The sequence below is a fragment of the Agelaius phoeniceus genome, chromosome 2 (assembly GCF_051311805.1).
Source record: "Agelaius phoeniceus isolate bAgePho1 chromosome 2, bAgePho1.hap1, whole genome shotgun sequence".
Classification (NCBI taxonomy): Eukaryota; Metazoa; Chordata; class Aves; order Passeriformes; family Icteridae; genus Agelaius; species Agelaius phoeniceus.
Window position 1 is genome coordinate 15,176,987 of NC_135266.1, and position 27,164 is coordinate 15,204,150.

Consider the following 27,164-nt stretch of genomic DNA (forward strand, 5'->3'; position numbering starts at 1 on the left):
ATTACTGAGATACTTTGAACTCAAAAACTTTGAGTTACAAGTTTGTGACCTGCTATAACACTTTCAAAGACTCTAGCAAAAGAAAATTAGATACATTTGTCATTTTATAAAAAAATTTACCATTGATTGAGACTACATCCCAACACACATCAATCTTTGCCTTCAGAGGTCTCACTGTAATTTTTGAAGTTTGATTCAGTAAGATTTATCAAAACAGTATTTTGCAGGAAACTCCTCATAGTATTTGAGAGCATGAAACAACAGGGGAAAGGCTTAGGGTTTACAATTTTAATTCTTAGGATTTACAATTTTAATTCTTAGGATAAATACAAGTCAATTACCTACACCACACTGCTGAACACAGTTAGAAAATCAAATTAAATGACAATATTACAGGTTCTAGGTCTTATTTCATTCTGCCTGACTTTGTACATGCACAAATGAAGAGTTATAAGATGTTAATTTTCCCTTTGAATCTAAAATGTCACCATTCCCACCACAGACTACAATATACTGTCAACTAAAAAACAAATGTTTTGTAAAAAAGGTCTTATAATTTTATTTTTTTTTTTTTTAGTAACAGAGTGGGCAGCGAGGTTTGTATTCAGCTTTATCTTCTCTTGAAAACAAACTTTAATTAATTTTGGGTTTTTGAAGGGACCTGTCGCATATTGAAGTTCTATTTTCAGTTATTCTATTAAACGGAGCACTCATTCCTCTAAGGAGGAATTTGCTCAGATCTGCAGAGGTGAAAAACATTCAGGACATGCTGTTGTGCAGACTCAAGCCTCTGTCCCCCAGTCACAGCAGCTGGATACCCAGGCAGCAAGAACAACATCACTGCACCCAACTTTGAAAGGCAACCATGTGGGGAATACCCATGAAACTCCTGGTAACTCAGGCAGGCATTAATTGCCCAGTCTGTTTAGGTTTATTCATTCATAGCTCATTAGCATTAGTTACCTCCAGTTCGTAATTGGATAGTTCAGCACAGCTCACAGTGAGCTCAACAACAATAGATAAGATGCAAGAAAGAAACGAGATGATGCCCAAATAAGTAACAGGAAAGGGTTTTACTGTCCAAGACAGATCAACCAAAATACTGGTGTGCTCCTTGTAAACTAACTTTGTAGAACTTTAGTAACTGAAAAGAAACTACCTTTAGACCTCTGCAGCAGATTTAATCTTTTGCTCATCCAGCAAATACTACCCAGTACATGGGATTTCCACAGAAAAGTAATTTTTGTTTTGCTGTTTCTCAAGACCTTGGACTGGTAAACGGTCAAGACCATTTTCAGATATTGACATTTCCATAAGGGAAATGGGGGCCAAGAAAATGGTGCCAGACTGCTTTCAATAGTGCCCAGCAATAGGACAAGAAGCAATGCCCATAAACTAAAATACAGGAAGTTTCATCTTAACATGAGGAAAAACTTCTTTACATTGAGGGTGGCAGAGCACTGGAACAGGCTGCCCAGGGAAGTTGTGGAGTTTCCCCTCTCTGGAGGCATCCAAAACCCATCTGGACACATTCCCATGTCACCTGCTCCAGGTGACCCTTCCTTGGCAGGGGGGTTGGACAGGATTATCTCCAGAGCTCCCTGCCAACCCCAACAGTTCTGTGATTCTGTGAGATGGCTACCACCTCTTCATTGCCACTACTCTTCAGCTGTCTTCTTCAAGCCAAGGTACATCAGCAATGCCAACACCAAATTATGAAAAAAGCCCCACAAGAACAACAAAAAACACATCCAAAAAAAATCCTATCAAACCAACAAGAAAACATGGTAATCATAGGAAAGACAGAAACTTCATGATTATATATACATTATACTTTCTATACTTGCAAACAGTAGCTTCACCATAATTCATTAAACATCCAAATGCTCTCTCAGTAATGAAGTTTGCTAAAGCACTCATAATTAATACAGTACTTTGAAGGCTATGAACTATCCAGTTCTTTTAAAAAATGAGTTTACTTGCTCTCAAGGAGTCCTGTCATAGACCTGTCTTATTTTTCTATTGATAATCTGTCCTGTGTCCCTCAAAAGTTCAGATTGACACTTATATGGAATTTTATGTGCAATGATTACACTTCCAGACTGAAACTCTGTTAAATCCACATGCAGAGCATGACAAATTATTCACACTACACTGTGCTCTTGGACTCAGTTATCAGAACTCCTGAAACAGGCTTTTGACCCCAGACTGCATTAAACAGATCCAGGCAGTTTAAAACATACAATGAAATAATGACTGAAGCAACAAAAACTACATCTGCTTTTGAAGTCCAGTATCCAACAGTGAACTTACAGACTGCTGGTGTTTTCAAGAGGACTTGTGGGGCACAATACTCAACACTACATCAAAAAATATTAAAAGGAATTTAAGAAACATTAAGCCTCCACATTCCAGGTTTAACTATCATATACTTTTATTTGAAAAAAATTTGAAGACCACAGCATTTGAAATAATTAACACCTCTAGAAAAGCAGTAAGGACCACTTTGTCATCCTGCACTTACAGAAAATTTTGGAAACAAGGAGAAGTGGACTACCAAAATAAAAACAGACTAATATATTTGGTTTGGGTTCTTTTCATATTAGCTCTAATAAAATAAAGTCTACCAAAGGCAGCCATTCTTGATCTCTGAAGAGAAACGGAGACAAAAGGCACATGGTTCTATCCATAATGATAAAGCAACAATAAACAAGACAGCCAGAGGTCAGTCAGTGCTGAACACTCAAGAAGGTACTTCTTGGATATCTCACAAAAAAGTCTCCAGTCACACTTCACTCAAACTAAGCAAGAAGAAAATTGTTACTTTTTTGGTATTTAAAAAGTGCACACCAAGGTGGACAAGTGCAGGCTCACAACTGGTCAGTGTACACAACCAAGGATGCTTTTTTCAGAGAGTAATTTCTACTTTGTGTTCAACTGATCCCTCTACCAATATTTCTTCAAACACAAAAATCTGAAGCAAAACAAGGACAAGAACACCACTGCACCTTGCGAATCAAACTATCAACTACACAAAAGTAACCAACAGAACTACAAAGCAGTTAAAGAAGTAAGGCAGGCACATGTCAGTAATGGATATCGATGAGGGGAATCCAGTTACAAAGATTTTAATTATTAATGTGGAATTTAATTAGCGTGCTGCAGCTACCTCTCCCACTATAATGAAGCAAGCCTTCAGCAACCACACCTGGTCAAGATTTCAGGTTGGCATCTCACTAAAATGACTAAGTTCTCTTGTCATTCCCATGAAGGGTTTCAGTGTTGACTCAGAGGGAAGAATGCCACCTAGCGAATTACTCAGACAACACTGGCACATCTCACCTATATTTACCTGGCCTCAATACACAGAGGAAGGACTTCTTCACCTTCTTATTGATGTGAAGATTACCAGGAGAGAAAGGAGATAAAGAGGGAGGAGAAAACAGGGGAAAAAATACATATTTAAAAATAGGTCATTTATAGCTGTAGCTACTGGCAACTGGTGTATCTGGCCAAACTAAAAATAAATTCTACATTTTAACAAAACCAGTAATGCTATCAACTTCTTTACAGCTGACAATCATTGCCTGTGGGAGGAAGAGCCCTTTAGAGGTGAGCCTGCCAGCTGCTCAGCTCTATACACGGGTATGCTCATCTTTCCAAACACAAGAGGCCAGGAGAGGTCCCAGCATTACCCACGCTCGTGGACAACCTCAGCTGCTACCCCAACACTCCTCCAGACTATTCTGGCCAGCTCACACAGGAATGGATCATTCCACCAGTGCTAGTAGACCCCATGGCACAGGCACAGCCCCATCAGCAATATCTGAAGCTCTGTGAAAATGGCTTGTGCAGCTCTGCTGGACACCCTCTGACCATCCACACCAGTAAAACCCTAGCAGAGGAGCCACCAAAACATTCACAAAGCACAACTCAACATCACCAAATATAGACCCTTAAATTGATGGATGCTTGAGACTGATGCAAGTCCTAAAGCATTTATTTTAAAAGCTACTTGAACGTTCAATTTAAAGGTTCAAATAATTCTCATCAACATTTCTCCTTCTTCTTCACACAACAGAAAAAGGTATCAATACAAAAGTACAGCACTTTGTAACTGACTATATTAAAATAATACACTTAAGCTGAATATAGTTTAATTAAGGCTTACTCTGGTGCACTCCAATATTAATTAATAGTTTACTTGGAAATTCCCACCATATGGCACTGCAGCAGATGTTAATCATGTAAAGCCAAACACTTTGAAATTACTGTTCTAACCACTTCATCTGAGCTACCAAGTGCCCTAAATTTCTACTTAAAGGATAAGCTGGAAATGCCAAACATCCTACAAGATGACATCCAAGCTATTTTCTTCAAGATAATATTATCTGGCAGATAAGTATTACAAAATGGGGTAGATTTTTAAGCCTCCAGTACTATAAAATCACTGGCTATAGACAGTGCTGGATTCCCTTTGCATAAGAAAAATGCTTGCATTGAAAACCTCAAGGAAAAATTTATTTTGTCTCCCAGATATCTGCTAAACCCCATACACAGGGAGGGCAAAAATGTGCATACGAGAGGACGTGCATTAAGCATTCCAGATCTTGGCTGCCCCAGACCCATGGATCTGTGTCTTCCAGCCCTTCATCCTTCAAGTGCAAGAAAGGAACATCATGAGGGGCAGCAGATGCTTGCTCTTGGACAGTCAGCTATTTTAAATTGAAGAGGAACTGCCCTGCCAGGCCTGTCTCATAACAGGAAATTGACAATGCTCTGAGCAGATTCATGTGGATTTCTTATAACACGAGCCTAATATTGGGCCCCCAAAATTTTTCTTCTGAAAAATTCGGCTTTTAGAGATTAATTTCATCACTCACTTCATCTTTTAGAGAAAGTTAATGCATTTGAAAAGCTGGAAGAAATCAATGAAGAAAATCTGACCTTTCAGAATTTCCTAACACAGTGTTTCCAGACAAGATTTTTTAACAAGGTATTTGGGAACTTATTCTTCAGCATTTGTCTTGGTAACTATTCAGCTTCTAAACTGAAGGTTTAAAGTATTCATTAAGAAAATAATTTAAGCAGTAAATGTGAAAGCACAGTTTTGCTTTATTTGGATCTAAAAACCTAAAGTTGTTATCCTGATGAAAGTAAGTCCTTGCTACAGGTGATCCACCATGCAGTTATGATTTAATGAGGATATTGTAACTTCTTGGAAAAAAAAAAAAGCAGTTAAACAGAATGGAAGCCTTGAAGAATTAGTTCTTCCTCCTGATTGCACACCTTTGAATACAAGCTTATACAGGGAGAAATTTGTCAGGAAACAGTTTCTCCTTATTCCTCTGGAAAATGGTAACAAATATTACTATTTGACTCTGGGAAATACAGTACAATCACAAGCTACAGCAACTTAACTGAGATTAAATGGTTATCTACACTTCTGCAGATCAGACAGAAAGGCTAGACCATTTGTCAATTTGGGGTTTAGAAGATAAAACCGCCTGGGTTATTATTGTTAAAGTGCTTAAAGACAACTACTTGCAAAGATTCTAAAAATACATCTGTAAATATATTTCAATCTCTCATCTGAAAAGTGATCTGGTTTATATTGCTGCCTTGCAAAATTCTTGACATCCATTAACCAGAAAAGGCATTTGTAAATTGCTTGGTTTAATACTGCATTGTGCAAATAAATTTGAAAAAGATCAAAATACAGAGCTGTACCGAACTGTTGCAAAAAACCACTTGAGAAAACATATTGTGAGGCCATATTTAAACTAACAGATGTTCAGAAATAGAACAATATGTTCAAACAAAATAAAGGTGTAAATGGGCAGTGCTAAAAGAGCTTCACAACTAAGCACATCAATTTTAGTAGCGACTAAAATGACCTCATCTAGGAAAGCTCCCTCCTAAAAAGATCATAAATTTAGAAATTAATTCTGATGTTATGCTTAAAATTTGGCTGCATGAATTATTTGCAGAGTGGCTGCTTATGTAACATCGCCTTTGCTATGGCAACACCCGGCTGTTAGGCTTTGACACATCCCAGTTGCAATTGCAGTTTCATTTTCTGCTGATAAACAATGGCAGGAGAGGTTTTCTAATCACAAACAAAGATGCTCTAAAACATTTCATCGGGATTGATGTGGCAGCCATTGATACTGCTAAAACTCCTCATGTCAGAAGGGCAAAGCAAAAAGTGAGAGATCCACAGGAAAAATAAACAAACTAAGAGAGAGAGAGATCTTCCAGCACTGCTTTCAATCCAGTTTTAAAGCTGGAGTCCTTCAAACTAAAGTTTGGAATAGTGCAGTTTGACTCTTGACTACCTGTCTTTGTATAAACTCCCCTCTCCAAAAAGTCCCCCCACTTTGTCCGACTAAAATTCTTGTTACTTTCTTACAGAGTAACTACCCATAAATTAAAGAGGTTGTGTGCTCATCAAAATTAAACTCCAGCTATGCCATTATTTCATATTTTTCTACAGCTTTTTTTGCTAGGCATTACAATAAAAGCCATAAATCCATTTAATAGCATCACTTCAAAGCTAATGGAGTACTACATGTACCCTCTGATACTGTAAAATTTTAGTTTGCTTCACATTGGAGAAAGAAAATAGTGTTTTAATGCTGACAAATTGTAAAATGCCTGATCTATTCCACATATGGCACTTAGCAATGACTATTAAGTTGATGACTATTCTGACGCTCATCAGTCACCTACACACACTTGACAAGGAATTGAAGTTTCAGAATCCAAGTGTTTTTCATACTCTCATCCAGCTTTTTTTTTTTTCCCTGAGACAACTCAGCCTTTTCCATATTATTTCCAATAGTCACAATTTTTAAGGGCCCTGACAAAATCAATGTGAAGGGAAGTAGCATAAGAAAGAAGCTTTAACTTCACAGACCACTAGAAGAAAAACTAGATGGACAAAATTGAAAGCCCTAAATAAGGCACATACATTTGTGGAAGCACACCTCCTCTTTACCATAAAGTAGGTGCTCACATGCCTTTGTAACACTGTAGTCCATCCTATCCTCCAGAAAAAGCTCCCTCCATGTCAGCCTTTAGAGAAAGCCATGACCAAGAATGAGGTTGGTCTGACAGTGACCCTGAATGCAGGATTCACCCTTACTTTTTTTAAGGCCTAAACTGATTTGTTAGATCCCAGTGCTGTGAGAGAATTTGTGACCTCACTGATGAGCTTCCCTGTTGCTAACTGATGGTTCAGGAACTGCAGCAGAACCCAGGTGCTGCCAAAATACTCCTAGGGCTCTGCATATGCACGAACAGGAGTAGGAGGATCCCCATGGCAATACTTTTTTTAAATCATCATTAAGTACTAGAGTATTTAGTGTCAGAGTATTCCCACAAACTGTTGCATTTTCTTGATGAATAACCTATAATTCCCACGACACCAAGTGGAACACAGTTGTTGGCAGCCTGTGATGACTCTGCAAACACACGTGCCACTGAAAATGGACATGAACTTCAGCACACAAACAGCAGACAGAAACATTTCCCAAACCCATGCAATATTCAATCAAACAGATGGGGAACTTTTGCACTCTGCTTTCACTTTGCTAGCGCATTCATATTTCTGCTTCTCTCCCCCTAGTCCTTCTAAATATTTGCATCCTTCTAAACCCTGGTAGGGTAGACTTCACAGAGGTTAAAAGCCCCTACTCCTTAGCATTAGAAGCCTTTAAGGCAACCACATGCCTCAGATGTCAGCTTCTTGGTTATGACTACCATTACAACACTTTAAGCTGTACAAGTTTCATATAAGCCCCATGAGCTATCATTCAGAAAGCAAAAAATAAATATTAAAGCTTTGTTAGATAAAGTAATATCATTTTTTTCAGGTGGACTGCCTTTTGGAACAGATTCTGCCATTGAGAGATTGGTACTGAATTAAAATTCGAATACTGTTAAAAGCAGCAAGCCCTTATCAAAATATAGCAATCACCAATAACCTCAGACCAAAGAAGTTAGATTCGAAGACTCAGTTAAAAACATCCTAATGTTTGGTAAGTAACTGAGTATCTTTAAGTGTTCTCAGAGCCACAGAAATCTAAAATACATCTGGCATGTTCCCCTCCCGAGTGAGTGAAAGCCATGACGTTTGATGACACTTGCCTTGTAACATGTCAATGGCCTGAGACCTGGCAGCGGAATCCACACGTGTCCTCCAGAGGGGAGGCAGAGGAGGTGGCTGACACACTTTCATCTCACTGATCCATACAGGACCCTTAAAATTAGTACTAAATATACGAAAAGCGCAATAATACATTGTTTGAATCAATTTAAATACTCATTTTATCCTCCTTGTACAATATGCCATCCTGTGGGAGAGATGAGCTAATCCATCTACGCTTTTTCCAGCTCTATGACAGCTACTCTTCTGGGTTCACTTTAAACCCTGGAAAACTCATAGGCTGACTTAGGCTCTCCTCACTTTGTCCCTTTCACTTAAAATTTTAACTAGTACTTTGGTCCACAACTTCTTGTTATACACATTTTCATAGTAAAAATCTAGGTAGGTACTTATTTGTATAACCAGTTCCAGGTACAACTCTGTAACTCAGCAGCAGTGGCATTAGGCCATTACGGGGGTCCACAGACAATGTGTCTGTCAAGGAATTAAAAATTGACAAGATACACGAGAAACTGCATTTATTCCATGAATACCCAGTCTTGAGTCTGTTTCCTATACAAACATCCAGCCTAGGGATTGGCACTTTCATCTAACCCCTTTGAGTTGAAATACTTTCCCCATGTTCATTTCTCACATCTTATAATTTCAGGCCCAATGCTTTATCACTACTCTGAGCAAAATGCCACTGAGGTAATGATTCTTTTGCCTAAATAAGGAATTCCAGATGAGGCCTTTTACTGCAAATGTTCAGGTCATACCAACAAGACCATCACAAAAATACTGAGAACAATAAAATCTAAAGTGTTTCATTTCCCCTTCCTTTCAGATAACTGTAAACAATGTTGAACAGTAGGATTTTCCTTTTTCAGGAAAGATTTCGCTTTGAATATCAAAATCTATTTAGAAGAATTTTCTTTACAGAGCTGCTCTGAGCAGGCATTTGACATAGCAGGGCACTTACTTCAAGAAAGAGGTTAAAACCAAGTTCAACATTTATAATTCTGTAAAATAACGCCCAGTAAGTCAGCAAAATATTCTCACATCTTGAAGTTTAATGTAATTTATGCAAGCCAGACTTGACTGCCACTAATGCAAAGACCACTACTGCACTCCTTCCAAACTTCTCATGACAGACAATTGCTGTTTTACTCATCCAACTTGTCTTGGGTACCTCTTAAAACACAAAAAAAGCTATTTTGGAGACTTTCAGAAATAGAATTTGCTGGAAACAAAGCACTTAAAGCATTAGAAGAATATTTTTTCATATGGATTTCAATACCAACGTTTGCAACACAAAAAATTATGAGTAAGGAACACAAAGTTGTTGCAGCAAAGACCGCTTGCCCTGATCCACTACCACCCTTCCTACAAACTCAGCAAGGTGTGACCCATCAGGCAGGAGCAAACCTGCCCCCAGCTACTGGTCATACTCGTTTCCAGGCTCAGCTTTTGAAACTGGAGTGGCTCCCTAGGTGCTTTTTCTCCAGGCGTGCTAATCACAGGCAGGTGCTTTCAGCTCCCTGCACCACCTAAGTGAAAGTTCCCGTGCTACACAGAATACAAAATGAAGAAATGGAAGCATGAAGCAACATATATGCATTCACTCCGTAAAAATGAAAGTCCTCCAGAGAAACAATGAAACATTCAGGCCAGAAAAAAGAGGTTAAACACTACAGAGCAGGCTTTGTAGTCCAGAAAGACGGCACAACAGTATTAACTGCCTTTTTTTTTTTGGTAAAGTTTACATGATTATTTCTAAAAGATCTGCATCTCAGAGTGTTAGTCACAGGCTTCTAACTACAAACCCTTATCCAGCAGCACAATTTCTAATGCTACCATTTAGCCTGTTCTTTTCAAACGACTGATTTTATAACAATGTAATTCAGAAGAATACCTGTCATTTATGAGAAGTAGTTGATGTATTACATTGTTTAGGTGTTTTAAAAATGCATTATCTGCAAATTCATTGTTTTTATACATTTCCCAAATCATGGTGAAGGTATCTCAGACGCTGATTAGAAAAAAAGTCCTACACAATCTTTTCATTTTGAAGTAAAAACGTTGGAAGCTAAATTGCTGTAAAAAACACTTTGACGTTGAAAATGGTTTGCTCTTAATACTGATCATCTGTAGCTTCTTCAAGTTTTTTATTAATATTTATTAATTTCTCAGGATACAAAGTATTACATCATTCTTTTCAATTATTATTCTATAGAGTGAGAATGCTTCCGAAAGTGCAAAACTATATATGTTACTAAATCCAATTATAACTCACCAACTATAAATGCCAGGATTGAATAACTGAAAACACATGCTATATGCCTGAAATTTTAAGGATGATGAAACTGTCACATTGGTAGCACACAGCACGTTATAAAGAACTCCCACAATGTAGCAGTTGTTCAAAACTTGTACCCATCCGGTCATTCTATCTTTATAAAAAGATATATAACACTAGATGGTGATTTATTCAAAACACAGCTGCAGCCTAACTTAAAGGTAATACGAAAAAAAAGAAAAACCCACACACAAAAACTACACAACAAAATACCTTTTCACATTACAGCATTAAAGCCATGTCAGAACGGCATACACAGAGAATAAAAGAAAAGCGTTTCCAAAAGGTCCAAATTTTATTCCCATGATAGTTTATTTGAGGGAAGGACAGGTGAGGGAGCGGGAGAAGCGGAGCAGCGGAACAAGCACACTCAGCGCAGAGCCCAGACTGTTCGCGCTCCCTTCAATCACGGATCTTGAAGTGCAGCCCCCGGGGCAGGGGACGGGGCCGCCCGACGCGCGGAGCCCCCGGCCCGGCCGGAGGAGGCCCCCGCGGGCACGGCGGCTTCCCGGCAGCGGGGGCAGCCCCGGCACCTCCGGGGGCACGGACCGACCCCGGCCCCGCCGCCCGCGGAGCCCCCCGGCGCCTCCTCGAAGGGGAGGTCGCAGCCGAGTCTCCCCCGGCCATCTCCAGCACCGGCGGTGCCGCACGTTCGGCTGAACTTTCATTTCCGAGGCGTTTCGCGCCGCACCCGCCGCGGGCAGCCGGACACGCTCCCGCGTCCCTCGGCGGCTGGGGAGCGGCTCCATCGCCCGGGATCGCCACACCGCGGTCGCCGCCCGGGAGCACCCCGGGCACCCCCGGGCTCAGCCTCGCCCCCGCCCCCGCCCCCGGCCCCCTCCCCAGCTCTGTGGACAGCCGCGCACCGCCAGCCGCCGTCCCCGCTCTGAGCCCGGGGCAGGGGGGCAGCGCGGCCCCCGGCCCCAGCGACGCGGCCCCGACGGCCTCCCGCCTCCCTGCCCAACCCAGGCAAAGCGTGGGGGCAGCCGGCGCTGCCAGGAGGCGGGATCCCGGCGCGGGGGAAGCCGCGGAGCTCCCCGCACCTGCGGGGCGGGGTGGGGGGTGATGGGAGAGGGCATCGCGCGGCCCCGGCGCCGCTCCTCACCTTTCATCCAGTCGACGACCTGGCTCGGCGACCACTTACTGACGGGCTCCATGATGAGGGCCATGGGCGGCTCGGGGGCGCAGGGCTCGGGCGGCCGCCGCTCTCCGGGCGAGAGGCGAGGCTGTGCGGGGCGGAGGGACCGCGTTGCCCGGAATCCCGCCGGCGGGAGGAGAGAGCGGCTATATCCCCGCTTGCCTTCGCTCCGCTCGCTCGCTCGCCGCCTCTGTGCCTCTCTGGGGATTTCAGTTCATGTTGCCGGCTCGGCGGGGAGGGGGAGGAGGAGGAGGAGGAGGAAGGGGGAGAAGGGGGCGGCACGCTCCGACGCCTCCCGCCTCCGCGAACCCGCGGGCAGCGGCGGCGGCTCCCGGCCCCGCCGAGAGGTCGGTCCTTAGCGGCGGCGAGCGGGGCGCTGGCGTGGCTCTGCCCGCTTCGTGCCCAGCGGCTCCCGCGGCTCTCCGCGGCCGCGGCTGCCGCGCCGGTGTCTTTTTCTCCTGGCGGAAATGACGAGGCGGCTCCTGCCACCCGAAAATATCTCCAAGTGAAATGGGAAGCGACACCCGACGGCCGCCCGGGGCGGGGGGAGGGGAGGGAGCCGGGATGACTCGCAAGGTGCCGCCGCCGGCGGGAGGGGGGTCTGGGGCGGCGGCAGCGCCGAGCACCTGCTCCCGACGGGCCGGGCAGCGGGGGAGCGCAGCCAGCGGCACCGAGCTGGCGCTTGGAGTGTGGGTTTGTTGGATTTTATTTTCCCTGAATTAAGCATCGCTGCGTGGGCGGGAAAAGTAATTTTTTTTTCTCTTTTTTTTTTCTTTTTTTTTTTGAGAGAGCGAAGCCCGGCTGTAAAACGGCAGTGATGGACGGTGTCGCCGGGCGCCCCGAGGGAGCCGTGCCAGCAGCACCGGTGCGGTGGCGGCATTTGGCCGCGGTGTGCGGGCAGCGGGGGCAGCCCCGGCAGGGGAGGGAGAGGAGGGGACAGGAGCTGCACCTTGTGGTTTGCCCGCCTCACGCCGAGGGTGCGGTAATGGGGCAATAGGGAGCGAAGTCAGCCCGCAGAATGGGGCTCGGACCCCTACGACCACTGCACGGAGAGAGCGCCGCGGGTGCTCCTCTGCCCTCCCTGTCCTGCGGGTTGCACCGCGAACGTACGGAGGCTGCAGGTGTGAAAATCCATCATCCCTGCAGCGGGTCATCATTGTTGGAGCTGTTCATTTTCTCCTCATTCTATCTCCCCAGGCTGCATCATCCTGGAAGTTACCCCAAAAAAGGCAATTCCCATGGGCCCTGTGGCACAGTGTTTTGGTAGGAGCCCCTCCCTAGTGCACAACGATTCCTCCTAGGATGGCTGTGGCACCCTTTTCCAGCACCCTTCATAGGAGCCTCTGCTCTGAGTAGGTGGCATCCCCTCTGGAGCTCCAGGCAGAGGATAGTGCTAAAGGTTATTTTCCTGCTGGTAAGTTGGCCAATACACGACTTTGCCTGCATTTGCATTCACCCTGCTTCTCCTGCCAAGGCTGAAGCAATGACCACCGAGATGTTCCCTCTGACAGTGTTGGCTGCTGAGTACCAGCTGCTGATACTGACATTTATTATCTGTATGTGAGGAAAAAAGAGGATTCCCTCAGCCCTGAAATGGAATAGGAAACGAATCAATTCCTTTGTGTTGTATAGCCAGTGCCAGGAGCTTTCCCACTTCGTTATGTGAGGCTGAAGTAGTAGTGATGAGGGGCAGTAAAGCAGCCATAGGGTTGGGAACGCCTCTCCCTGGAGACCCAGGAAGGGTTTCCCCGCCAGTGTTAGGTAGACTTGGCTCTCACTTTAAAGGTTGTACTTATTTATCTTTGAGAAGAATCTTTTTACTGAAAACTGGGGCTTGCACACTGTAATTTTCCTCGAATTTAGCTCTAGACTCGTGTCTCCTGTGTCACATTCCTGCCAGCACGATGACGAAGCCGTCTGCTTCTAAAGAGGTTGTGTTACTTAAAGCCACAGAAACAATAAACTCACTTGCAAACTAAGGCTGACTTCAGGATCCTTATATACTGAGTTATTGTTGTTGAAAGAGAATGTCATAATTTGAATTAGAAACCAGTAATTTGAAAGGTTTAAAAGCCTAAATATGCAAGATCAGACTGAAGCCAGGCATGTAATTTATGACGTCATTGTGTAGTTCTCATTGGGCTGAAATGTTCTTTGTAGGAGAGGACAGGGGAAGTAGGTTCTCAGTACATACAAATGTATGTGGTCCTATAGTACATAATTATGCATGCCCTGGGTTTCCTATAGCTTTCCACTGTAATTTGTAGCTGCAGCAAGTTTTTCACTAAAGCATCTGTGACCCAAGACTGCCCCCATGGTCAGTGTCTATTACTTTTAAAACCTCTTTATGGAGGTTTTATCAAATTATGGGGTGGTAACAGGGAGTTCACTCTTCCACTTCAGTAAACAGATGAAGTGCTGAGCATGGATTCTAATTACCTTTATTGTTCTTCTCACAGAGTATAACCATGTCATAAATACTGGGGTAAATCCCACTGTTTTACTTAGATCCTGTTTCAGTTTCACTGAAGATTGTTGGCTTGGCTATGGTAGGGAGGACTTGGCTCAGGAGTAATGATAAAATTATCCATCCATGCTATTTAACTTGGTGACCTATTACAGCAATGAATTCTATAGTCAGGACATGTGCTACATAAAAGTATTTTTTTTTAATTTGCTCTAAATTTATTTCTGCCTGATTTTATTATTGTTCTCTCTTTCTAGGGTAAGAAGGAGAGCTGAATGACTTTTTCTGCTGACCTTCTAAAACTAAAGTGTTTCAGCCAAAATGCCTTAACCAATGTCTTTTAGATGTTTTCATCTTTCAGTTTAGTGGCCTTCATCTTGCTATCACACTTGTATGAGTCAGGCCTTTTACGTAAAGCACATGGGATAGTCTCCTGCAGAGATACTGAACTACAGAATTATGTCTTAACTCATATTTTAGAATTACTTTGAGCCATATAGTGCATAAAAATTAATATGTTTAAAAATATGTCTAAATATACATGTTCCTGTTAAGAAAGCATTTATTAGGTAGTAAATGTTAAAGAAGGTACACAATAAAACTCAATATTGCAAAAAAAAATAAAAATAAAAGAACAGGAATAAGTTTAAAATTGAACTGTCAGTCTGAACTCAGAAATATAAAACTACATATAGGCTTAGATATCTACTCTCTGAGCAGCCACAGATACTGATGGACAGCTTCAGCAGCTAAGTTTGAGCACACATGCCTCATGGATCAGCACCTCAGACTGCAAGCTCACAGAAGATACTGCTTTTCTGGCATGGTACATTATCAAAAAAACAACCTCCCTAGAGCTCAGCTGGCAAACATAGCTACTACAGCAATACAGATTTGAAAATAATACCAGTAAATAGTCCAAGTCTGCCCAATAATGTACATTTTGTTCATATTTAATCAATAGGACAATTGAAGTAGAGCACTGTTCATCTTGAATAATGGTGGCAGCTAGATCCAGGTTTTAACAATAGTACAATGAATAGTCATTTGTTATATGTATATAAAGCCAGACTCTACAGTGGGTATCAGTGGTGAGTTCTCAGTGGGTATCAGTAGTGATGAGTTCTGAGGTGCCTCAGAAACTTCATGGACTTTTTGCTAGAGTGTCTAGAAAACATGCAAGATGCTCAGAAATGAAATTTTGCCCTGAAGTTAGAGAAACAAATTAAGCTCTCAAAAGATGTTGTTTCTGGTGCTGGATATTAAAGCTGTTTCTTAGGTGGGTAATGAAAACAAGTGGAGACAAATTAACAGTAACTAAAGCTCAGGTCTAATAAAAACACTTGGAGTGAAATTAAAAAAAGCAAAAGCAAGCAAAGTGGAAAAGAAGCTAATACTTTCTCCATATTAATAAAGTTTGTGTTTTGATAGCAAATAAATTCCCGATTTTTACAAATGAGGCTTTATTTTATAAGAATCAAGCTTTTCCACTGGTACTAGCTCATGCTACAAATACCTGGTGTGGATGCCATATCTGCATTTTAGAGAATATTTTATTCCACAGCTTGCAGCAAGGTGTAAAGCAAGTTGCTCTTCTCCTTAAGGGGAGGGCTGCTGCCTGTCCTCTGTTCCCCAGAGCCTTTTTCCCTTCAGAGTGCTGCCTGAACTGGTGCCTCAGCAGGGTGAGGATTGCTGCCCCTGCCAGGACTGGCATCTTCCAAGGTTTAGGGGGAGGGAAATAACAAATAGCCTTGGTTGCAGGGGCCATGGGCAAGCAAAGGAGGGAGAGAAAGGTTCATGATCAGAGGCACAGTAAGGTAGTAAGCCTCTGAGAAGGGTAGATCTTGATAAGAGAGAGAAAGTTTAGAGGCGCAAAGGGGCTTAGATGCACTTTAAGACCCAAGCTGAATTAGAGTGGGGTGTAAATCTGAGCAGCTGTCCCTGGCAGTGGAGCATGGCGATGGGGATGGGAAGGAGACCCATTCCAGCTGAGAAAGCAGGTGGCTCTCTTGCCTCTGCCTCGGGGCCTGCATGACCCACTGCTCTCAGGTAGGTGGCCACTGCTTGCTCTGTGGCCATGGGCAGCCTCTACCTGTACAGCAAAGGTGACAAAAAGACAATGAGCCTCCAATGATTTGGGACCTACATTGGGATCTCCCTCATTTCTTACCATTCATCTTCTTCCACCTGCTTGAAAGCACAAGTTTTTTAAGCTGTTTCCAATGCAAATATCCTGGCCTTGAAGTATATTCCTTACATCCCTGGTAGTTTAATTTGACATAAATGGTGGTGGTGGGGGGATGTTGTTGGGCAATTGATACTATTTTGTATAATCAGAAATAGAAATCATAATCCCCCAAAGATGTTTAATAATTTAAAGTATTCAGAACTCAATTAAGGCTATTAAGAGATTAAAAATTAGATTAAAGGTGGCTAAAGGGTAAAAATTCAAGGACTTCAAACACCTTTTGTAATACAAAGGCTCTTAAAAAATGAAAAGGCTGAGAATTTCCCCAGGAAATTCTTATAATTTTAATTAGGTTTCTTCATTTAAAATAAAAAAAGAAACCACACAATCTGAGTCCCACTTCCTCTCTCAATCAGTGGACTCAATTAATTGCCTGCTGAGACCTCTTCCTTTCCCAGGTTTGGGGGCATGTGCAAAGGTTTAATAGGTTTTGACTACCAGGAGGGACCACCCCAACCATCTGACATGTTCTCCTGTATTGATTCCTGCCAAAGAAATTCTCCCAACCTTACCTATGGTGGTGGGAATTATCTTTCCTCTGATCATGTTTTCTATGGCCCAAACTGTATCCATGTCTCATTTCCTTCCATGTGGAGTCAAGTTGCTGATTCCTTTTGTCACTGAGAAGAAGAGGAATCTCTGGAAATGTGGAAGGCTCTTGTCTTTCTGCAGCTCATGGTTTCTCCCAGCTGGTGCTGCTTCACAACAAAGATGGGAAAGAGCGATGCTGACATGAGGAAGGTGCAAGCCAGCGGCAGAGGGGCAACAGGTAGGTCCCTGCAGATGCAGAGGGTTTATCAGGAGCACTGAGTTGGAGCTGTGTGGGCAGCTGCCATCTCAAAGAACAGCTTTCTGTTCCTTTGTGAAAATAAATACACATAGGTTGTGCTACATGGGCCTTCTCATTTTCTGTTTTTCAGGCGCGAGCTCATGGACCCTGTTTGTTCATCAGCTTGGCTAAGGCTCCGCCTCTACTACTGCCACACAAATGCCCTGCCCCAAACAATGAGAAACCCAAGGGAAGTGTGCTTCTGTGCTAAAATCATACAGAAAAAGATTATAAAATAAAACAGCAACTAATTATTAACATCAGGTTCCTACTCAGGTCCCTACATTATTAGCATCACAAATGTAAAATGGCTGCCAACAAGATTCAGCTTGGAAACCTCATTAGAAGGAAATGTCAGAGTTTATTCCTGGTGATAAATGCTATTTTATTGCCGTTGGAATGGTTGGCTGGTTTGGCTAAATGCAATGGGTGGGTCCCCTTGAGGAATATATTTCTACTGATGAATTCATACTGAAGAATAATAAATATCTGATAATTTTCTAAGCAATCCTGAAAATATTTAATGTTGCCAAAGAATGCAGTCATCTAAATTGCACACTGGAGTACAGAAGAAAAAGAATAATGATATGGTAATACAAAAAGGGCAAAATCATAATGAGGAGGGACATTTGTCAGTATACTCAGAAAAGCACAATCTGTCTCCCTGGTAATTTGGTGAAGTACAGAAAGTATTACATGCCATATTACAAGTATTACATTTTATTTCTGACTTCAAGAATCGTTACCATATGTTCAAAGTCAGACATGACCTCTTAAATATAGCATGTTCTTTGTTCGTGCTGTGCGGGCTTCATCTTGCTTGGAGAGCATTTATTCTGAAAAAATTAAAGAGAATATAAATCTTCCAGTGCCAGAAGACTTCATATCAGCCAGCTTTTGTGGATGAACTGGACAGCAATAATTTGGCTCCTACTGACAAGGGAAACTTGACAGGTCTGCTTTATTTCTCATACCTTACAACTTTCTCTAAAAACTATTTCTATGGAAATTGTCCTGAATTTCAAGAAGCATTTGTTGCTTTCAAATGCATTTTACAGGAAAAGGAAAAACCCATATATTTTCAAATATTTCTGGTGTGCAGCAGCTTATTGTTACAATTAAATATGCTCTGATTTGCCTTGATAAAGCTATGATTAAAAGTTATTTGAGATTTAATGCATGCAACTTCATGTTTACAGATAAATTTATGACCTAAGATCCTCTACTATGAGTTGTCCTTTACAGACTCCAAATTCTTCCTGGAGGTCTGTTTGGACTGTACATAGACCTAAAGGTTCATCCATATGGTGTCACATTGAAATCAATGGGAATTTTGGGAGTCTAATGGCCAAATCAAGAGAATGCCTGCAGATGGATTTTCACCAGAGTACATGCTAGACCTAAATACCACACAGCATTCATATATCACATCATTACTATGGTTTGGGCTTTTTTATACCGTCATCTTCTTATGGTTCTTTTCTGTTTACAGCCAGACCTGGTTAAAGCATAAGAAACAATGATAAGGAAAAGGACTATTGTTATTATCAAAGGGAAGGACAAGGAATATTTCTGCAAACTTTTCTAGTATTAAATAACTGTAATAATGAAGGAAATGTATCAGTATGGAAAGGAATGAGGGGTCAAGATGAAAAGGTGGCATTATGAAAGGAGTGACAGGAAAGCAATATGATACACAGGAAGCAATACACTACAGGAAGCAATACCATAATCAGAAGAAGATATTACAAGAAACTGGGAAAACCAAGAAGCATAAGAAGAAATGAAAATATATATTAGTATGGATCAATCAGTAGGTACAGGTAGAATTAAGGCTAGGCAGGGTTAGAAAGAGTGAGAAAGAGTGAACTCAGAAGATATGGCAGAGTATTAAAAATGGGAGGAAATAAATGAGAAAATGTGAATATCGTCAATGCTAAGAACTCCAAAACATGGACAGATTTTAGAAAAAAAGCTCTTTTTAAAAGGCAGGTAGATTGGACAGGGTATATTTGAAATACCTAAAGTGACTCAGTAGGAATTCAGCCAAGGATAAGTAGTTAAAACTAATTATTCAAAGAAAGCAAGCTCCTCCCAAAACAGGCCCAAGTGCTCAACAAAGACTTTTTGTTGTTATTTTTCTTGTTCCTTGTTGTACTAGAGCTAATGAATTGAGCTCTGCTGGATTAATAGTGCCTGGCTCATTCTCAAGCATGGGTCTCAGCCACCACAGAGTGGCCTTTGTCCATAGCATTAAATAGCCTTTACCTGCAATACCAAGTGGCTGCATGTAATCAGCATTTTTTGAATGGTTCCTGGCCATGTCAACACCCTAACAGAGCTTGGGACTTGGCTGTGCTGGGCAACATTTGAGCATTCAAATGTTGCCTGGAAGTATTCCACGATCTAGATAGATTTTCTCCTAGGGAATTAAAGATGGAACCTTCATTCATACCACAGGCTCTGGCATTGCTTTCCATATCTCGGTTCATGGTCTGCTCTACTATGTCTTGAAAGCAGCTTCCAGTAGGAGAAGCCTGGGCTGGACAGTCTCCATCTGGTCTCCCAATCCCTGTACTTTGGCAACCAAAGATCAAGGATCCCCTGGAGGTGTTGTAAATCCCAAAGGAGAACCCTGGGGTGCTCTGGAGGTGACCTGGGAAGGTAATCTAAGCTCTGTCTCAAAAGAGTTTAGAATCAACTGGAAGTATCACAACAGCTTCCTTTCCCTACCCCTCCATACCTGTGCTTGAAAAAGCAGTAGGATGAGGATAAATAGTCAACACCACAAATGAAAGCATTTAGTCTCATTTCTTAGTCCCTCTACCTTCAGAGCCTCAAAGTCCCAACAGAAAGTTGGCCATCCTCCAACCCAGACAGTCTGATGTTAATCATGGTGCTGCCCCAGTCCTGAGGTCTCCAGAAGCTTTTGTTTCTGTAATTGTCCAAGGATGAGCAGTGGGAAGTCAGGACATAGGAGTCACAGATTGAAAACTTTGGCAGAGCTCTCAACTGCAGTTTTAATAACTGCTCAGAGAAAATGCACACCATGATCTCATTTCAGATTCCTTTAACCACCCCAATTTTAAAAAAACTCCATTATATCCCAGTGACACCCAGGTATCACACCTATCTAATCTCATCTTCCAAGGCATTTCCATTGTGCTCCTCTCCGTAGTATTCTGAGCATTCCAGAGAATTAAATGAGCCTACCATATAACTTAATTAATATAAATTTTTGGTTCTCTTCTTGCTTAACCTGGGAAGGAAAAAAAGGCACACAATTCATGCAGCTTTATTACTATTATTAAAGTTATTAAAGTGGGAAAGCAATGGCAGGACTCCTGCATTTTAGCCAGAGAGCATAGATAACTGAGTCTTTCAGTCTCTCAAAGGAGTCAATCCCAGAGAACACTGGTAAAACATCCTCTTGTGATGTTGAACAACATGGAGAACACTGCACTAGCATATCCAGATTTGTTCAATTAGTCTTTCAGCAGCAGATACATAGCAGAGGTGCATATTAACATTTGCATTGCTGCAACATCCTATATGGTTTCATACCCAAAATTAAGCTGCATCCAATTTAAGACCTGCCCTGCATCTGTGCACAGGGTTTGTATCCGAGTTTGCATAGTGCATTGTGCTGATGTGAATTCCTACTGTGCAAATGTGGCCATATGGCTTTTTAGAAATAAGTCATCTTGCAAATAATCTGGAATGAGTCTGTTGGGACTGATGAAGGTCAGGTCAGAGTCTGCAGACATCATAATGATTTATTTGCCCACTTTCATTCTCATTGCAGGTCAGCTGCTGTCTCTTGAACCAGCCTGAATTTTACATTTTCCACTCCAGAGCTGAGGTTGTTTCTCAGCTGACTGGATTACATCTGTCCACTCTGGAAGTCAACAATGTTCAGAACCACGTCAGCATATGGCAGCCATGGACTGGGTCTCCTACCATTACCAGATGAAAAATACTGTTTTATCAGTCTTGACTAATGGAAAACCAATAGAAATAGAAAAGCCAGAAAGGCCCATGGTGATTCCACAGCTAAAAACCCTCCCTGAAGCCCTTACGTGAAGTCAACATTTTAGTTTCAGTCTACCTCCATGGCCACCTGACCAGATCTGGTCATTTGGCATGGGTGACATGCTATGCCAACTGGTGACACGGGGAGGGACAAAAGCTTTTGCAGTCCTTGCTTGCCCACTAAACCCTCTTGGTTTATATCTGCAGGTACTTGAGACAGCCTGCAGCTGTAGCAGGGTAGCAGTCACACTCAGGTGTCAAACAGAAGAGAAAAGCTGTTTGTGTAATTTCACAAGGCAAGGTCTATAGAGAAGAAGTGCAACTGCATCTCCAGCCTTCAGAGATAATTTTAGGATGGCTCAAATGGCCATTATGGCCTAAATGACCATGATGTGTCTTTGTTTTCATGAGAGACTTTTGGCAGCCAGCATCAGTTATTTGCCAAGCAAGAACGTGCACAACCAAAAGTGTGTTCTTTGTTCATAGTTCATATTAAAAGGAAAGGTATTCCCTGCTGGCAATGCTAGCAATGAATCTAACATGAACTCAGTGTGGTGTATTTGAAAAATTACCAAGTGCCCATTTTTTCCTTTCAGTCCAGGAGAGACAAAGTAACGGCCCTACAGGGGAAAATGTTGAGCAGGTTTTACATCTGACACTTCCTCCTGCACTCTACAGAAAATTGCCATCACCATCTTCAGTAATTACAGATTAAATTCTCTACAAATGTATAAAGCAACATGAATGTATCCAAATTTACATGGCACCTGTCTTGTTGTTAGTGCATAGTCATGGAGAAAGTCAATGGGTTACACAGTGATCATTTGCTGAAGAAGGAAATGAGTCAGTATGGGAAAGATAAAACCTTGCTGGTTAATATGCATTTATTTGAAGGATATAAAAGTCTTAGGAATTAATTTTATTTGGGGCACTTTATGTGGGCTTGCAGACTGTACTGTAAATGCAATTACTATGCAAATGCACTCAGTAACCATGGAAGAAATTTAGGGTATAGCTGGTGGCACCACTCTTGGTTTGAGATCACAGAAACTATTTTGACCAACTGATCCAGTGTTACCATGAGAAGCTAGAAGTGATGTTGCCTTTTAATTTGGGAACAGATTTTCAAACAACATGCGATAAAATGTATTTTCTGGATCTATTTTTTTCAGCACAGTTGCGTGCATAATTTCAAGACATTAGATATGATTAACTAATTCTGATCCCTGTAAGCATTATCCCATTATCCCAGACCTGTGCTAACCACTTTGACAGTTCTCTTTTGTTCATCCTACATTATACACATACTTTTGTGGTGAAGAACCGAGGAGAAAATTGATTTGAACTGGTGGAGAGTGGTGCTGAGTGCCTCCCCACTACAGTATGTGATACAGCTGCCAATTCAAAAGAGTGGGCAAGTTTCCTCTGCATCAGCCTCCTGTCTTTCTTGTTTTCTGAGAGGTCCTTTTCTGCTGCACTGTTAATCTCTGACCAGCAATGCAGGCTGGCTTCCAAAGCCTTTTGTATTACTGCTCATTCTAGTGGGTCCAATTTTCCTCTGAGTTAAACCCAATTAACTTCAGAATAACTCCATTAACTTCAAAGCACCAAGCAAGTGAGTGTTGAGTGTATGGAAGAGAATTCAATGTATTGACTTAGGTAGGGTAGCGCTGCTTTGCCCTGAACACCCTGGCACATAAGGAGGGAGCAGGAACCTTGTTGTTCATCATTGCCTGTTAATATTGAGTATCTGGAGGTTTGTTTTAGTCTCACCTTTGTGACAAGCTTGTCAAAGAGAAGAGCAATGGGTTTTTTCATGTTTTCGAAAGTTGTATCATATTTCAATTTTGTTATTTTTTCATCATGGCATTTCTGCCCACAAAAAGATATATAGTTCTAGGATAAATTGTTCTGCTCTGTCAGTCATATTAGCTCTTTCTAAAGTAACAACTGCAACAGAAAAACATATCAAAACCTGTGGAAATACAGTCATATAACCACAAGATTTTATATTATTCTCTTCTTTTATTTTCAGAAAAAATAAAAGAAAAAGAACACTTAGGGTGAGAAAACACTAGAGTTTTTTGAAAGTTAGTTCTCCACTTATATTAATCCAGCGTGTGCACTGCTCACACTTTGAATAAAGCTTAAAAATATCTCAAGTTATCCTTTAGATATGAAAAGTCAAGTGTGTTATAATTTGCAGTCAAGTGACTACTTAGAGGAGCTCAAAGCATCAGAGAAAACTATGTCAGATTTAAAAACAGGATTGTGTACTTTTGCAGTCAATGTAAGTCACTCATACACAAGAGTTAAAAATTGCATAAAATTAGCATTTTTCAATCATATATTCAATAGGAAATGGTACCAAAGGGAAGTTAATCTTTTAACATGCTACATTGGGGAAGGATTGACCAGTAGATTAATATTCCTGTACTCCAGAAGCATTTTTTCACAACTACATATCCAAATTTATGCACCTAATCTTTTGATGTGACATTTGAATGCAAACAGCATGTAGTTTATGTTTCTGCCACAGAATAGAGTAGGCAGACTCATTTAATTGTTTCCAGTCTATATTGCTTCATGATATTCATACAGGAAATTCCATTTATTTACATTAACTTCCAAGAAGTGCATGGATGTCTTGAGCAAGCTGAGGTTTTCTTTTCCTGCATGCACTCATGTGTGCATACTTGGGATTGGCCTTTTAAGCTTTTCCACTCTATTTGTCCTGGTGCTTGACAAAGCCACTTGTCGCTGCTTTCATATTTATATGGCATCTCTCACTCAGGGGTCTCAAGCAGTAGGAGTATTAAAACAAGGAAATGTGTAATATTTCCATCTGAAATATTTATATTCCTCTTCTTGTGGAGGCCAAAAATTTGGCACAGAAAGGCTAAGCAAGCTATAGGGCTTGCACAGCTGGCAATCTAAGAGTCCTGGCTCAGCCCCATAGCCTCAAGGCTCTTTTTCCCTTTTGGACATTTCCAAAATAAAGCCCACAACTCCCAAAAGACTGTCACACAGCACCCTGAGATTTTTATCTCACAAGGTTTGGTACAGCAAGAAGTCAACAAAATGCTGGTGTCCACAGGAGGATGCCCTGACAGAGTGGTGGACAGAGAGGGAGGGGGAGAGGCTGCTGCCCCTGGCATGCCCAATATATCAGTTACAATATGCAGCAAGGATACATTAATTAGCTAGTAAGTGTGCTTTTCAAATAATATTAAGTTTTTAAGTTTTTCAGATCATCAGAAGTGTAAAAAAATCTAAAAATACCAGAGTAAGATAGGCAACACTTCTGAACTCTCTTTTTTTAAATATTTAGTATCAGCTAAATATTTTTAACTTGATGCTTTGTCTCAGCTGCCTCCTCTTTTTTACATATTTTCCTTTTCTCATAGACTCTTGGTTATAGATTGTTCTAAAAGTGTGTGCATGTTTTCTTGCATAAGTTCCCTATATACTTGCTTCTCCTTAGAAGTTGAATTTGAGGTCAACCACAAAATTTTGGCATGGTTTAAGAAGTTTCATATGGTCATATTAAATAATCTATACTTACTAGAAGATGCAAAGTTTAGTATTAAAATTTAGGGTATCATTTAGCAAAAGATAAATCACTTTGGGATTTTATTGACGTAATTCTTGTATTCTATAATTCTTGATGTAAGTCTAATATTCTACATTTTTCTTGATATAGTTTCTAGTATTTCCAAAAAAATCAGATTTTCTCATCCAAGACCTATTTTCATAGGGAACCTAGAGTCCAGTTACAGAGTTATGAAGAGGTATATAGCAACAGTATCCATGAAGCTTAGACATTTTTCATTCAAAGGAGGTAGGTTTGGACTTTTCTCATCTAGATTACACAGAAAATGTAAAACTTCCTTTAAAAACAATGAAAATAAGGATCTGTCTATTAACCAGAGTCACAGAGAGTTATTGATTTTATCATTCATTTCTAAAGTATTTTCTAAGCTGTTGCTCATAGACACACTGAAATCATTGCTGTACAACTGGGCTGCTCACATCCAAAACAGACTGACATCATTGGTGGTGACCCTGAATATTGTCTCTACCCCTGCTGTTCACATCTTCTCCAACCACATACTCTGACACTGGGGCACCAGCTTCACAGCCCACCCCTCCCACTGCCTTCATCTCTCAAGCCCACTTGTCTGCAGATAGTCAGCAGTGCTGCTGCCCAGGGCCAGCCAGGGCAGGAGGCAGTGATGGTCTGAGCCGAGGCACCAGCTGGTGCTGGATGCCTGCATAAACAGCTGCTGGTTATGGCCTGTGAACAGGCTGTTTCTGGGCAATTCAAATTAGCATCCATACAGGAAGAGGGAGGTGCCTTGGCTGTGGCCTTGGAAGTGGTTTGTGTGATGCCAGGGGCACTCCTGCTACAGGTGGGGAGCCACATCTGATGTCAGTCTCTACCAAAATAGATCAAGGCAGTATTGCCTTCATGCTCCAGAGAATAAGACCTGCAATGATTGAATTATTTAGTGGTGATGCACATCTTCTGAATATTCTTGCCCTATTTAGGAGCACACTAATGAAATAGTTGTGAGAAGTCATCCTGTACATCAAACACATGCCAGACAGTTTGGGCAAAACTCTGGTACCTCAGCCATGAATTAGCTTGTATTATTGTTGATCTGGTTTTCTTTATTAGTTTTTTTCTTTTTACTACTTCTCATAATTTTAAATGGTAAAAAATACAATGCAATGCTAAACATTAAAGTTAAATCAGCAACAGTACATCGAGAAGTACTGGAATGGTGACGGACATTTTGCAGGTAAAGTGCAAAAGAACAACTTGTAGCTTGTCTACCTGAGGAATTTGGTAGAAGGTGAGGACCAGAAAGCAGCATTCTTACTAAGGCTTGACAGCAACTTTATTCTGCCATAGTCTTCTTGGATGTGCATTGCCATTCTGGCATCTTTTTCATAGAAGAGAAAGAAGTGGGTCCAGTGCCCCTGGGACAAATTCAGAAAAAGTGCATAGAAAGGGGGGCAGATTTCTTCAAAGATTTCCAATTAGTTCTCTTTCTGCCTCCCTTTGAGAGTTTAACTGCTTTGAACACTTGCAAACGTGGGCAAAAGCACGCACTGGAAGGGCCCCACATGACTGAAGTGCAGCTGGTGTGGAGCACGTTGCTATGCCTGCTTAAACACTTTGTATGGAAGTAGGAACAATAACTTGTTTTAACAGCAAGTTTGGGTGGGGAGACTTGGGAAAGTTATGGATAATCAAGTGGTGAAGTTAACAGGCATAAGTTCAAGCACGTTAAACTCCTGGGACATGTGTTTTCACTCAGAATAAAGAGGCTGGAGTTTGCAGCAATTTAAACAGAATTAAGCTACAAAAAATGAAAGCAATTTTATTCCTCTGTAAGAGCACCCATATGGCGTTTATCAACCTGCAGGTTAGGCAAACTTACATTCCACATTTATTTGATTAACTTTCCTGCATGCCTTCATAATAGGCTTGGTCTACAATTTTTGTTAGTTCAGGAAGCCTAAACTATGCTATTTTACAAATACCATTCCTTGTTTGTGAGCTAATATGGAACCCATTTCTAACTGAAATTGCTGTAATTGTTGCTTAATAAATACACAAGATTAAATACTTCTACCTTGAAAGTAAACAAAAAAAAAAGACATACTATACTAGGAATTGCTCTCCAGTAGAAATTAGCTTTTGTTTGTTGTTGAATAAGTAACTTCTTTTTTCCACTGAAGAGTAATGGCTCCATTAGGTACATCTATCCTCTCAAATAACAATTCCCCACTTCATTTCCAAGTTCTGTCCTCTAATCCTCCACATTAGTCCAGTCCCAGTCTAATTTGGCATGAACCTTCTAGATTTCCCCAAAACAAGACGTGTGCACACTTCTGAGAATGCTTGGATCCAGAGCACCCTCCAGGACAGC

General features: G+C 41.4%; 2 protein-coding genes across 15 annotated transcripts in view; one reads left to right on the forward strand and one right to left on the reverse strand.

Moving 5' to 3' along the window:
* The window catches only part of CNKSR2 (connector enhancer of kinase suppressor of Ras 2), a 207,506-nt gene extending 195,383 nt beyond the window's left edge, over positions 1 to 12,123 (reverse strand). For 2 of the 7 annotated variants that reach the window (XM_077172438.1, XM_054655123.2), the window contains exon 1: positions 11,614 to 12,123. In XM_077172438.1, the coding sequence (XP_077028553.1) occupies positions 11,614 to 11,677 (64 nt within the window). In that variant the 5' untranslated portion in view covers positions 11,678 to 12,123. The remainder of the gene's footprint in view (positions 1 to 11,613) is intronic. The other 5 variants (XM_077172479.1, XM_077172462.1, XM_077172446.1 and 2 more) reach the window with 4 other exon arrangements.
* Positions 12,124 to 12,156: 33 nt separating this feature from the next.
* Positions 12,157 to 23,642, forward strand: LOC143692318 (uncharacterized). Of its 8 annotated transcripts, none has more exons than XR_013180212.1 (4): positions 12,157 to 12,339; positions 12,434 to 13,060; positions 14,371 to 17,130; positions 17,282 to 17,698. XR_013180212.1 is itself a non-coding variant. In XM_077172502.1 (2 exons), exons 1-2 carry the CDS (start codon positions 12,157 to 12,159, stop codon positions 12,641 to 12,643), a joined length of 393 nt encoding a protein of 130 aa, XP_077028617.1. In that variant the 3' UTR covers positions 12,644 to 13,625. The 8 variants fall into 8 exon arrangements, 1 of the variants encoding a protein (XP_077028617.1); XR_013180213.1 differs by having other exon boundaries at positions 16,958 to 17,130; XR_013180214.1 differs by having other exon boundaries at positions 16,963 to 17,130.
* Positions 23,643 to 27,164: the final 3,522 nt, after the last annotated feature.

Coding starts and splice junctions, on each gene's coding strand:
- LOC143692318 (XM_077172502.1), top strand. CDS start 12,157: ATGGGAAGCGACACCCGACGGCCGCCCGGGGCGGGGGGAGGGGAGGGA. Junction 12,340..12,433: donor AGCTGGCGCTTGGAGTGTGG/GTTTGTTGGATT, acceptor TTTTTTTTTGAG/AGAGCGAAGCCCGGCTGTAA.